This window comes from Trichosurus vulpecula, chromosome 1 (genome assembly GCF_011100635.1).
Source record: "Trichosurus vulpecula isolate mTriVul1 chromosome 1, mTriVul1.pri, whole genome shotgun sequence".
Lineage (NCBI taxonomy): Eukaryota > Metazoa > Chordata > Mammalia > Diprotodontia > Phalangeridae > Trichosurus > Trichosurus vulpecula.
In genome coordinates, this window is record NC_050573.1 from 86,967,004 (window position 1) to 86,980,632 (window position 13,629).

Consider the following 13,629-nt stretch of genomic DNA (forward strand, 5'->3'; position numbering starts at 1 on the left):
GAATTTAGGGCTGGGAAAAACTTTACTTCTTACTCTGTCTAAAACTGTCATTTTCTGTTTGGGAAAGGGAGAAGGGATGAGACCAGGGACTGAGGGTCAGGGAGGGTCACATGGCCCATACTGGAAGAAGGGGGAGGGTGTCTGTGGAATGGGACCAGGAACACAGACTCCTTGAGGGAAGAATCTGCATCTTCTCCCTAAGAAGAGGCTCTCTCTGACAACAGAGGTTGTGGCTGTCTTTTATTCTCAGGGCTCCCCAAGGCAGAAATATAGACTAGGAAGCCAGGTCTTACGACCTCAGCTGCTTTTGGCTACACCATCCCTACAAACAAGGTACCTTCCGGGTCTGGCATTTCATGTTTTACACAAGGTCTAAGGTCCTTTCTTGACTAGCTCTGCTCTGTCTTCTATGCCCCAGGGCCCTAGGGCTGCCTGCTGGCTAAGGGCATAGAAGACCTGGCTTAAGCCATAGGCTGTAAAGAGAGAATTTCACTTTCCAGGCCTATATCCAACTGCTAGATAGGTAGGAAGAACCTGCAAAAGAGAAATCCAGATCCCTGGTGACAGATAAAAGGTAGGGGAAGGCAGAGAGGGAAAGGCTTGATGGTGAGATCCCAGGATGTGGGGAACAGGCACAGGGCTGGGGAGCCTGTCTTTTAGAATGGAGGGAAAGAGCAGCTTGGTGAAAGAGGCAAGAAGGAGCAGAGTCCCTATGGGAAACCTGCTATTCTGGCTTATTTTGGAAGAAAGGAGAGGGTCTCTGTGGAATGGGAACAGGAACATGAACTTCCTGAGGGCAGGATCTCTATCCTCTCATCTGAGTCGTCTCCCTGAGAAGAGGGGTTCCCTGATGACAGAGATTGTGGCTTCCCTTTGGACTCAGCGTTCCCCAAGGACAGAAAGTGTCTCCTCTGCTACGCTGGATTTTCCAGAAGTGGGCCTGGGTCTTTCCTTTCTTTTCTATACACCCTCCTGTTCAGTTCTTGGCTGTACCCATATGGAGTACACACTATTAGGTGCTAATGGACTGTACTACCTTCTCCTGGCTCAACACTGGGGAAAACAGCTTCCCTTCATGCCTCCAGTATAGGCATGAAGAATGGCTGGCCAGAATGCGCCATACTGAGGGACACAGGGGAGCTGGGAGAGAAAAAAAGACCTTGGCATCTGAGGAAGGATTTCCTTCATCTGCTCTGGAGCAGAACCAAATTACCTACTAGGCTGGAATCAGACAGGGAAGGCACAAGGAGAGAGAATGGCAGGGTGGAGAGGGAAGGAAGGGAAGGGATAGGCCAAAGAAGACGGCAGCAGCTCAGCCCGAGTCCAGAAGCAGGGAGCTAGGAGGAGAGGAAAGGCATAAACACCCATATACAACCATGCACCCTCTCTACCGCCCCCCACCACACACAGATACTGCGCAAACAAGGACACGAAGAAAAGAGAAAGCCAAGGCGGACCCCCAAATGCAGGTCCCTTGTTGATTTCTCACCTGTCAGGTGCTCACCTGATCTACAGGCCATATCCACATCCTTCTCAAAATCAGTCTGAAAGACAGAGAGGAGAGGCCAGGGTGAACGGGGAGGGGGTGCAGGGTGAGGAGCTCATATCACCTAAATAACCATCGGAACTTGCTTTTGTGCAGAAAGCCCCAGGCTCCAAGGCACTTGACTTAGAACATGGGTTTTTGGAGTTAGCCGATGTATCGTCATTGCACTTTTTTTGATTTAGAGTAGAAAACCAGGTGTGTGAGCTCTGGCCACTGCCCTCTTTACGCATTACATCCCTCCACATCACTTGGTGGTCCAGCCACACAGGCTCATTTGCTCTTGCTCATAAACGATGTCTCATCTTCCATTGCCTTCCCTTCTCCCTGGCTATCCATCATCTCTGCAATCTTCTCCCTCCTCACCTCTAGCTTTTGGGATCTCTGGCTGCCTTCCAGAGAAGCCCTCCCTCCTTAACTGCCTTGTATTTACTGATTTTGTATCTCCGCTGAATAGATACAAAATAGATACCTGTATGTGTTGCCTCCCCTGTTAGAATGTAAGTGTCTTGAGGAGAAGAATTGTTTCACTTTTGTCTGTATCTGCAACACTTGGCATAGGGCCTGGCACATAGTAGGCACTTAATAAATGCTTGTTGAGTGATTGATAATCTGTAATGTATTGTTTTAGACAGTTGCCTGAGGGGGACTGAAAGATTAAAAGACGTGTCCAGAGTCACACCGCCAGAATGTGTTGGAGGCAGGGCTTCCTGTTCTACTGCTCTGTACCATTAGCTCCATTTAAACCATAAGATAACTTGTACTCACAGAGGATATGACTTGGCTAAAATCATATCACGATAAATACCAGAGCAGTCCACCGATCATTCCACTACAGCGCACTGACTCCCTAACAACTCTCATCTCTGTAGTGCTTCAAGCTTCATGAAGTGTTTGCTTCCCATCAGCACGGTGAAATAGGCAGTACAAGAATTACTATTCCCAAGTGACAGATAAAAAAACTGAGGTTTAGAGGTAAAATGACTCGCCAAGAGTCATCTAACCTGCATGGAGATGAGCTAGGACTAAAATCCAGGTCTTTGGGTGGTCAGACTGATGCTGTTTCAAATATATCATGATAATGTACTGGATATAGAGTCAGACAAGACCTGAGTTTGAATCTCGCTTACCAGTTATATGACCCTGGGCAAGTCACTTAATTTCTCTGATCCTTATTTTCCTCATCTGTCCAATGGGCATACTGATAATACCTACCTCCCAGGGCTGTTGTGAGGACCAAATGAGATAACCTATGTAAAGAGCTTCGCAAACCTTCAAGTAATCTCTACATATCTATGTGCCATTATTACGTCTATCAATAGATGGCAGCAAAAAATATTCTTCCCTTGCTTTAGCCTTTCCCCAACCCTGTGGTAACTACTCTTTTATTAAACTGATTATATTAATTTGAATTACAGTTATCACTATCCAAATCTCATTCTCTTTACTATATTGTAAATTCCATGAGCGTGGGGGAGGGGGCCAGGGCTGGGTGTCTTCAAGAAAGGACTGGATGACCACTTGTCATGGAGGCTGTAGAGGTTCAAATGCTACCCCCTTTCTATGAAGCAAACTATGATGAACAACCTCCCTCTCACTACTCAAGCCAGAAGTGCTCAGGACTCTCCGTTTCTGTTTATCTCTCTATCACTGTCTCTGTCTATCTGTCTATCTCTCCTCTGAGCTTTCTACAGCCCTGGGTCTGATATTCTCTTATGTGCTAATCACACTGTGGTTGAAGGAAGGCTGGGTGGCCATTGGAGAGCTTCAAAGTTCTACTTAGGACCCAAAGTGGCTCCTTGAAACAAAGGCCCTTCTTTGAGACACTGGTCTTCCTCTGATGATATAGCTGTAAGGTAAGGGGGCTGGACTCAAAGACATTTTTGAATCTTTTTTTTTTGGTCTTCTATTTTTTAGCTCAGACTATGATCCTTTCACTTCCTGGGAGCACTGACCCTATAAGTTAACAGGAAAAGCCAGGAGGAGTCCCAGCTCAGAAACAGAAGAGGAAGAGAGTTAAGTTTAATTGAGGTTTGAGAGAGGTGATTGTGGCCAGGGTTGGTCTCCCAGACTCTGTCAAGGCAACTTTTCTGGGCATTTTCTCTGTTATATTTTGGTATATATGTATGTATGTATGTGTGTGTGTGTGTGTGTGTGTGTGTGTATCTGCTATGTTATATATACCTTTCCTTTTTTTGCATGTGTGTACATACAAATGATTTAATTGCTGTATACAACAAGGTAATTTCTACTGAGGCAACTCTCTCTGCTAAGGCAGCTCAACAACTGTTTTGCGATGTCTGGTCTTAAAGAGTCACCTGGGACACTGAAGAGTTAAGTGACTACCCTAGGGTCACACAGCCTGTATGTGTCAGAGGTGGCATTTGAACTCAAGTCTTTCAGAATCTGAGGTTGGCAAAGCTTGTATGAAAATTCCAAACTTCTATCTCAAGTAAGCTAGGGGTAGAAGGGAGATTTCTGAGTCGAGGCAGTGGGAAGAGAACAGAAGGGGCCTCTACTCTAATAGCTTTTGAGACCATCTAGAAAATATCCCATATAGAAGGAGAAGTCCACGTCTACTTCTCTGAAGGCTCTGTCATCCCATATAGGCCCTCAGTCTTATAAGCACATCTGAGAGATGGGAAGGATCTGAACCCATTTAATACAGAAGAGGAATCCTCCTCAGAACAATGCTGACGAGTGGTTATCCAACCTCCCCTTCAAGACCTCCAATGACAGTAAAATCAACACTTCCCAGGTGGGGACATTCCACTCTGGGGCAGCTCTAATTCTGGAGAATGTTCTTCCTCACACTGAGCCTAAGTCTGCTTCTCTGCAACCTGCACCTACTGCATATATTTCTGCCCTCTGGGGCCAAGCAAAACAAGTTTAATTCTCCAGCCCCATAATGGCCTTGTGGTTACTTGAATATAACTCCCACATCACTCCTAAATCATTTCTCAGTCAAGTCAAATATCCCATTTCCACCTGAGGAAGCATGTTGAGTTGTCTGCTGCTGCTGCTGCTGCTGCTGATAATTTCTATTTCTGTGATGGAGTAAGGTTTACAAAACACTTGCAAGATAGACAGGTACTGCCAATATGATTTATCCTCATTTACAAATGAAGAGACTGAGGGTCAGAGGCCCCCGTGACTCTGCAACCTCCAGGCTTAGTGGGGTTAGGGGCCCACGAAAGCACTGGGTCCTACCATGAGCTGCGCATGACCATTCTGGAAAGATCCCCCTGAATCACCATTTCCTTCCTCCTGCCGATCGACCACCCGACACTTCACAGCATCCTGGACCTGGGGGAAAAGAGAGTATTGAGTGGTCAGGGAGAGCACTGCACAACACCGACCCCCTAGAACGACGACAACAACAACCTAGTCTTCATCATTGCAAAATCGGCACTCCCAACCTCTGCCTGCAAGGGGCTGCCAATCTCGAAGAAGGTTGTGATTTCCAATCAAGAAGGACAACCCTATCTGCCGAAAGGAATTACAGAGAATAAGTAATAACAACTCACAGTTATACAGTCCCCTTAAGTTTTACAGAGTGCCATCCTCACAGCAGCCCTTCTGAGACAGGCAGTGCTACTATAATTTCCATTTTACGGATGATAAAAACTGAGGGTCATATAGGTGAAATAACTTTTCCAGGGTCAAACAGAAAGTAAATGTCAGAGCTGGACACCGAACACGTTTCTGCACTGTGGGCGAGGAGGACCATCGTGTAGTGTCTCCTACCGGAGTCCTGCTAAATGAGAAAGAGTTCTAACTCTGGAATCAGAGGACTTTAGGTCAGATCTGACCTCTGATGCTTATTCCCTGTGTGATTTAGGGCGATGATGATGATGATGGTGAAGAAGATGATGATGATGACAAAAATAATAATATTTTACAGGGGTTTAAATTTGACAAAATACTTTACCAATATATCTCATTTGAACCTCCCAACAGCCCTGAGAAGTTGGTATGATTACCTCCATTTTCTAGGTGAGGAGATGTTACATGACTTGCCTAGGGCCACAAGGCCAGGGATTCCAAGTTCAGTGTCTTAACCACTATCTAGACCAAGCTGACTCAGCAAGGCACTCGACATTCCTGGATCTTAGTTTCTTCATCTGTCAAGGGAGGATACTGTACTAAACAGTCTCTGAGGTCCCTTTCAGTGCTAGACCTATTGTCTTAATGAACCCTTCCCTTCTAATTCCATGATTCAACAGTGGTGACAAGTTCTGTGGAAGGAGAAAGGGCACTGTTGGCTGATGATGGGCACCATGATTTTTTTTGGAGGGGGGAAGCTAGGGCAATTGGGTTTAAGTGACTTGCCCAAAGTCACACAGCTAGTAAGTGTGTCAAGTGTCTGAGTCCTGATTTGAACTCAGGTCCTCCCAACTCCAGGGCTGGTGCTCTACTCACTGTACCACCTAGCTGCCCCCAGCACCATGATTTTTAAAAGAAGTTTTCCATGTTTCAATAGTGGCAGCAACTTCTATGGAAGAGGACCATGTCAATAAAAAACACTAGATTCTGGTGAATGTTTGCATAAAGTTAGCTGTGTTGTAATAAGAACAAGCCATACTGAAGACACTGGAAAAGACTTCTAGCCTCCGGGTGCCATCTTCCTTTTCCCTGTGATTCAGAGCTGGCATCTGCTGGGTCGACAATCCTTTCTCTCAGCTTCCACTCTCATTTCATTCCAACCCACTCTAGCTTAACTCTTTCTTTCCCCCGTCTAGATCTTCCTTTGCCCTCCTGGTCCATTGCATGTTTGGAAAACCCCATGCTTTCATTTGCAAACTTCTTTTATTCTAGATCTTCTCATTTCACACTCTTTCCATCTTCAGCTCTTCAAAGAGGCTGGAACCCTTCTAGAAGACACTGCATCCCTGGCTGCCCACTCTATCACTGGAGACTCTTTTGCTCATGACCTCCAAAATGCTATGTGCAAAGGAAGGATAGGCATTCAGTGTTCCTCACTCTTACTTCCAGATCATCCCTTTGCCACCATCATGCAGTATGGGGTTAACTCCATCTGTCAATATCTCCTGGTCCAGATTCTTGCTAAAGTCATCTAACACCCTCTAGGACATTCTTCCTACTTTCTGAAGAAGTTCACTGTTTGGCTCAGTTTTACTCCCCTTGTTAAATGCTGACCTCACATTTGGAAACGACAATCTATGCATTGATGTGCCTTTGACATGCTACCCTTCTTACTTCTAAGCCTTATTACTTTCCATGACCTATATATTTAGATACCAATAGGGACAGTCATATCTAAGATCTCACCATCAACCATAAATTTGCCACATCCATGACCTTTACTCCAAAGTTCTTCTCTCTGATAATAACCTCCTATATTTCTGTCTGACCCTTCTTAGAGACCTATACTTCTCTTACTTTGCCCTCCAGGATCATGGTATCTCCCTATTCTTCCATCACTCTCTACATAGTCTTGACCCTATGGCTGACCAGTTCAGTTATTCTCTAAATCAGTGCTCATCTAGAATAGGTAACCTTTTCTGTCCCCTGACCCCTTTCCAGCTCTCCTATGTGAGGTATCTATCACTTTAGACTGTAAGCTCCTTGAAGGCAAGGACTATCTCAACTGCTTATATTTGGATCCCTGGTGCTTAGCAGTTCCTGGCAATAGCAAGCATTTGGTAAATGATCTATCTGTCTGTCTCTGTCTATCTATTTGTCTATCCATCTATTCATCTATCTATCCATCTATCCATCCATCTATCTATCTATCTATCTATCTCTACCTATATCAATCTATCTAATTAGCTAACATTTACTTCTATCTCTCATCTTTCTCTATGACATATCTATCCATCTATCATCTAATCTGTCTATCTATCTATCTATCTATCTATCTATCTGTCTGTCTATCTATCTACCTGTCTATCTATCTCTCATCTATCTATCTGTCTGTCTATCTATCTGTCTATCTATCTATCTACCTGTCCATCTATCTGTTTATAGTAGGAACTTAACAATATTTTTCAAATTGGGTTGAAATCAGGGAAATTGTATCCATTCATCAAAAAAGGGTGGGGCAACCAGCTCCAGGGAAGGAGATTAGCTATTGAAGGAGAGTCAATTCTGCTGGAGGGGCGTGTGTCTATGAAAGCATGGAAGTGTGCTGGAATGAGGTTGCCTGGGAACATTACCTTTTGTGAGCCACTTATATTGCACTAAGCAGAAAAAGAGATAGGTTCCTATGTCATGGAATCACAGATTTAGAGCTCAGAGGGACCTTAGTGGGTCACCCAGTCTAACCTCATCATGGGGTGATGATGATGTCATCAGTGGCCATCCATTTTCAGGTGGAAGGGACCTTTTCAAGTCGACCTCAACTTCGGATTTGACAGAAATGTAAACCAAGGCCCAGAGAGGCTGTGACTTGCTTAAGTTCACATTCATAGTAAGGGAGCAGAACTCAGGTTTTAAATACAAGTCATCTGATTAAAAACTCAGGATGATTTCCATTATACTATACTGACCCTCAATATGACCATGGGATGGAGAGCTGGAAGAAACCTTACTGAGGATTGGGTGTGATGGCCTCTTCTTAGAGAGGATGAAATGAGCAGTCTCAGAGAGGGAAGTGTCTTACCCAACATCACACAACCAGCAGAGAATCTGAGCCAAGGCCCTGATGCCAAGTTCAACTCACTTTCATATTTCCCCCTGGGGCAAGTGATTAAAACTCAGGCCTTCCTTGAGTCACCCTCCACTCTGATTATAGCTCTTTAAGCATGTATGGAGTCAGTTTCTATTATAGTCACCTCAACTTGTTGCTAGGTTACTTTCCAATGTAGGTCACTGGCCATAGGATTTGTCATCTGTACTGTAGATTTTATCACGTTGAATCTCATAAGCTTAGGATGTTAGCCCTGGAAGGAACCTTAAAACACAGAATATCAAAGCCTGGATGGGTTTTGGACCATAGAGCATAGAATATCAGAGGTGGAAGGGAACTTAGAACGTGGAATGTCAGAGTTGGTCTTCGAACACAGGGACCCATAGAGATCATTTAATTAAACTGCCTCAGTTTCCAGATGAGGAACCCGAAGCCTAGAAAGGTAAAAGGTGATCTGGTCAATCTTAAGCAAGGATTCTAGCAAGGAGTTCTAATAGTCAGGCCAGGACGCTTTCAACTATGATGAGTACAGTATTCAGTCTTTGACTCTTAGCCATCGGCTTCCAGAAGGTGGAAATCAGGCCATAATTCTCCCTCTCTCCTATCTCAGTGCCTAGGTTGAATTGGCTAGCCAAGGCTTAGTGAATTCAGTGCATCTGGCTGAGTGTGCATCCTTGGGATATGGCCCACCTCACGCCGGAGGATGCAGTGTACCATCACGATGACAAAGCCCTCTAGTGAGTCGAAGACGGCGAAGAGGATCTGGAAGAGGGCAGAACGCCGGTCAGTGACAGCTAGGACGGCAGACATCCAGGTGAGGGCCAGGAGTGGCAGCACCACGCAGGAGCTCCATAGAGAGGCCCTGCAGGAAGGATGGCAGACAGGTACATTAGGTAAGAGGCTGGTAGTACCTGTGTCCATCATAGGGTGCAAAGAGGTTCCCAAGTCCCCGGTCCTCCCACCTCCTGTCTCCCATTGCCCACCATCTGCCTAGGAGGAGAGCCCCAAGGGAAGTAGAGAAAGCCCAAGGACCCAGCCAGAGACAAAAGCTAATCTGGGAATGCTTCATAGGGCCTGACAGGGAAAGCCAAGGGGAGGTTGTCCAATCTACAGGTCTTATTCTTCAAAGAACAAGTGGGAAAAGCATGGATGAGGGAATCTCTTGGCCACTCAGTTTCAGCAGGGCAAAGACAGGAGAGAACAGGGGGCCATCTGACGCTGTTCAAGAATTCGGTTTGTTTGGGGAACAGGCCTCACATCACCCTCCTCCTGCATTCAGTGGCACAAACCCTCTGTGCCCTCCAATCTTCCTCTCTGGTGGCATTTGTCTCTCTGTCTATCCTCATCCTTCTCTATAGTTTTGCATCTGTTTTTCCTCATATATCTTGGCTCTCACTCTCCCTGTTTCTGCCTCAGCCTCCTTGTCTCTCTATCTCACCCAGCCACTGTTTCTCTGTTTCACTGTTTCTCTCTCCATAGCTTTCCTCTATCCACATCTGTTTCTTTCTCTTCCAGTCTCCTACTTTGTCTTGCTTCTCTCTCCTTGGGTCTCTGTCTACATGTTTTTTCTGTCTGTCTGTCTTTTTCATTTATCTCTCCTTGTCTATGTTATTCTGTCTTCTTGTTCCATCTCTGCTTCTGGACCTATCTCCTCCCTGTGCTCGCTCTCTCTCTCTCTCTCTCTCTCTCTCTCTCTCTCTCTCTTTCCTTGTGTCTCTGTTTCTTTTGGTCTTCTCTCTGTGTGTGTGTCTCCTCATTCCTACCCCAACACATTTTCAGCCATTCTCCATCCAGAAAGACCTTTCTGATCACAAAACCTTTCCTCTCTCTTTTTTTTCTTCTTGGATCTCTCCATGGAGGACTTCTAGCCTTGGCAATTTGAAGTTGGGACTGTCCTTGAATTCTCCCTTGCTCCTTTCTCCCAGGTTGCCAATCTTTCCAAAGAAGTTGGGGATTAGCTAGAGAGAGGGACCTGGTGCCTAGTCCCACAGGAGGCCTCTGACTGTAGCTAAGCAACAGCAGGGTCTTCTCTCATGTTATCATGGTGATTGGGACCTTCCAAATACTAGTAGGATCTAGGGAATATGAAGGGAGGCATTTTGGGAGAGGAGGGAGCAAAAACAGCTTCTTTCCCTTCCCCAAAGTCTTCCATCAATGGAGATTGGGCTCAGGACTGGTGGGACAGGATGGCCAAACATCACTCCAGGAAGAAAAAAAGGCAATATGAGACCTGACAAATGTTGCCCTGTCACAAGCCGCCTTTTCGCCAGGAGAGGAATTCCAGGCTCCTCAAGGAGTGAAAGAAGGCTCCTGACCCACAGCTCCCTTCTCTTTCTCCTTGACACCAAATGTCCTCAGCAAATAGGTATTGGTTCTAGCCTTCTGGAATGGAAGTTTTCAACCTTTGTTCCAAAGAAGGGCCCTCAAACAGTACCTCCCCCTCCCATCTCAGGCTTTTTGCAAAATAAATAAATTTAAAAATAAATAAAAAGGTATATGCATTATGGGACATCTATATTCTTTTTGCCTTTTGCCTTAGGAAAATTTGGATTTGTTTCTATCATATCCCCTCCTTCCTTGCTTTTTAGAGCTAGTTAGAAATTTTGGTTTGGTTTTTTTCCCTAAAAAACTACTCTTGTTTCTCTATGCTTATTTGCAATACACTCTTTTCTCAGATACAGTCAGAGAATGGGGAGAATTGGAGAGGGAAGAGAGAGAGAGAGAGAGAGAGAGAGAGGGAGAGAGACAGACAGACAGAAACAGAGAGAGAGAGAGAGAGAGAGAGAGAGAGACAGAAAGACAGAGACAGAGAGAAAGAGAGACAGAGACAGAGAGAGACAGAGAGAGTGATAGACAGAGACAGACAGAGACAGACAGGGAAACAGAGACAGAGGGATAGACATAGAGAGACAGAGACAGAGAGTCAGAGACAGAGAGGAAAAACAGAGGCTGGAAAGAGAAGAAGTGGGAAGAAGGAAGTCAGACAGAAACAGAAACAGAGAAATACAGAGACAGCCAGAAACAGAGGCAGAGAAATAGAGTACTTTATTATTCTAGCCTTCCAGTATGTTATCTTTTTATGGGTATCTTACTTTCCTAGTCAGACTGTAAGCTCCCTGAGAGCAGGGCCAGGGTCTTTTCCTCGGCCTGCCCTAGATTGTGGATTCCCTCAGGACCTGGCCTGGGTTTATTCCCTCTCTGTACCCCAGGCTTGATAAGGGCAGAGGCAGGTCCATTCTTTTTCCTGTCTCCTCCACTGTGGTAGTGGGCACAGAGCTGGACCCACAGTAGGGGCACTGACAGACTAATGGTCTGCTCGAACTCAGCTTATACTTGAATTTAGTGGTTCGTTCCTCACCCATGTACCAAGGACTCTTGGCATATTGTCTCTGGTCTGTTAAAAGGGACTGAGGTGGGCCCCTGGGCTTCCCTCCTATATACCCTCCCTCTCCTTCTCCTCCCCCTTCCCCTCTGCCCATCCCCATGGGGCCAAGACGGGACTGGACAGGACAGGACAGAACATGGGCAGAAGGACATGGAGGCAGCAAAGAGGGACAGGCTGGGGAAGGGAGAGAAGCCAAAGAGGGAAGATATGAGTAGGCAGAGAAGGATTATAAGGAGGAAAGGGTGGACAGGCAAGTGGGAGGGTCTGGGGAATCCAGGGGAAGACTGAGGGGAAGTAACAGGAACAGGGTAAGGAGAATTGGAAATAATGGGGACCTGTCCAGTTGTGCCCAGTCTTCAAAGTCCCTGATGCTTCAAGACAAGGAGGAAGCCTGCCTGGGAGATGAGTTAGGATACCTTCCAGAAGCAATCTTTCTTACAAAAAAAGGCGTGTCCAATTCCTGGGATGAGGGGGACCTCTCATACCACACACATATATACACACCATGTACATATGTCCACACACGTACACACACAGAACCACATGATACTAGAGTTGGTAAAACTATCCAAGAAACCTCCTTACTTTCCAAAGGGAGAAACTGATACCCAGAGAAAGGAAGTATCAAAAAGGGACTTGCCCATGGGGCAGCTAGGTGGCGCAGTGAGTAGAGTACCAGCCCTGGAGTCAGGAGTACCTGAGTTCAAATCCAGCCTCAGATGCTTGACACACTTTACTAGCTGTGTGACCTTGGGCAAGTCACTTAACCCCAATTGCCCTGCCCCACCCCCTGCAAAAAAAAAATAAGGGGGATTTGCCCAACTTCGTGTGACTAGCAAAGGTCAGAACTGAGTCTCATAGCCAGGTCTGCTGAATATACATCCACAGCTTTTTCTGCTCTTTATACATGCCTATAGGCACAGGCATGAATTCTCACACAAAATAACATGCATGCATACAACACATACAAATACATACATCACGCATTCACCTATATACCCTTAGATGCATTCCTCTTTTTCTGAGATCTAGCAGATCCAGAGAAGGAGCTGAATGCTTCTCAGACTCGCCCAGTTGGAAGAGCCTCCAAGATCATCTAGTTCGGCCAGTACCTCAGCAGGAATGCCTTCTATAATATTCCCCAAATCCAGCCTCTTCACTTGAAGATCTCTAGTGATGGGGAGCTCACTACCTGGCCAGTCAATTCCGTTTTGGAATGGTTCTTTTTTTGGAATTTTTTTCTACTAATGATGTGGTTTGGTGGTGAGAGTGACGTGACAGAGAAGGGAGGGAGAAGGAATGGAGGAGTCCGTTCTTCTTGGCAGCCTCACACGTCTCCCACTCTCTCAAAACTGATCTGACCCGGTCAGACCATGAAGCCTTCCACTTCCCAGCTGAAGAAACCCATTGTTCTCATCTCTCCTGCCCTCTCTCTGCCAATACCCTCTAAGGATCTCCGAGAACAAGATAGAGCAAGCCCTCCATGGAAACAGCGACAGAATTTTAAGCACCCCTTCCCACTTCTCCCACCTTCAAATCTTGGTTTAATCATACATATTCCCATTTCTAGATTACTTTAGGGTAGGTAGTAAGAAGCTTATTTTTCCCCCTGCCCCACTTCTACAGAAGGAGAGACCAAATCTCAGAGAGGAAACATAATATGCCAGAGTTGGTGTGAGAGCTGGGACTGAAGTCATTGTCCCCTGCCTTCAAGTACAGATCCCTAGCCAGTAGATCACTGGCTTTAAGTAGAGTTAGGGCCCAGTCTCAGGGCTTAGTCTGGGGCCAAAGTTAGGGCTCAGCCTATGACTAGGGTTTGGGTTCTTCAGTCTGTGACCAAGGTTAGGGCTCAGCCAATGGCCAAGGTCAGGTCTGTGTGATCAGGTGTACAGCATAGATTGTAGATAGAAACACCTTTTGCTCTCTGTGAATACAAGTAGCCATCATAGAAAGGGAAGTTGTGGCCTTGGTGACATCAGCTCCCTGCCCTTCCCTGTCCCTAACCTACTCCAGAGGGGAAACACCACCAGCTGCTGGCATCAGTGTTTA

The 13,629-nt window shown here is 45.9% G+C and overlaps 1 protein-coding gene across 1 annotated transcript in view; it reads right to left on the reverse strand.

Moving 5' to 3' along the window:
• The window catches only part of ADGRB1 (adhesion G protein-coupled receptor B1), a 220,641-nt gene that overhangs the window by 18,536 nt on the left and 188,476 nt on the right, over nt 1–13,629 (reverse strand). The window contains exons 24-26 of the mRNA XM_036741341.1: nt 8,886–9,057; nt 4,754–4,849; nt 1,505–1,544 (exon numbers count right to left, since the gene is read on the reverse strand). Of these exons, the coding sequence (XP_036597236.1) occupies nt 1,505–1,544; nt 4,754–4,849; nt 8,886–9,057 (308 nt within the window). The remainder of the gene's footprint in view (nt 1–1,504; nt 1,545–4,753; nt 4,850–8,885; nt 9,058–13,629) is intronic.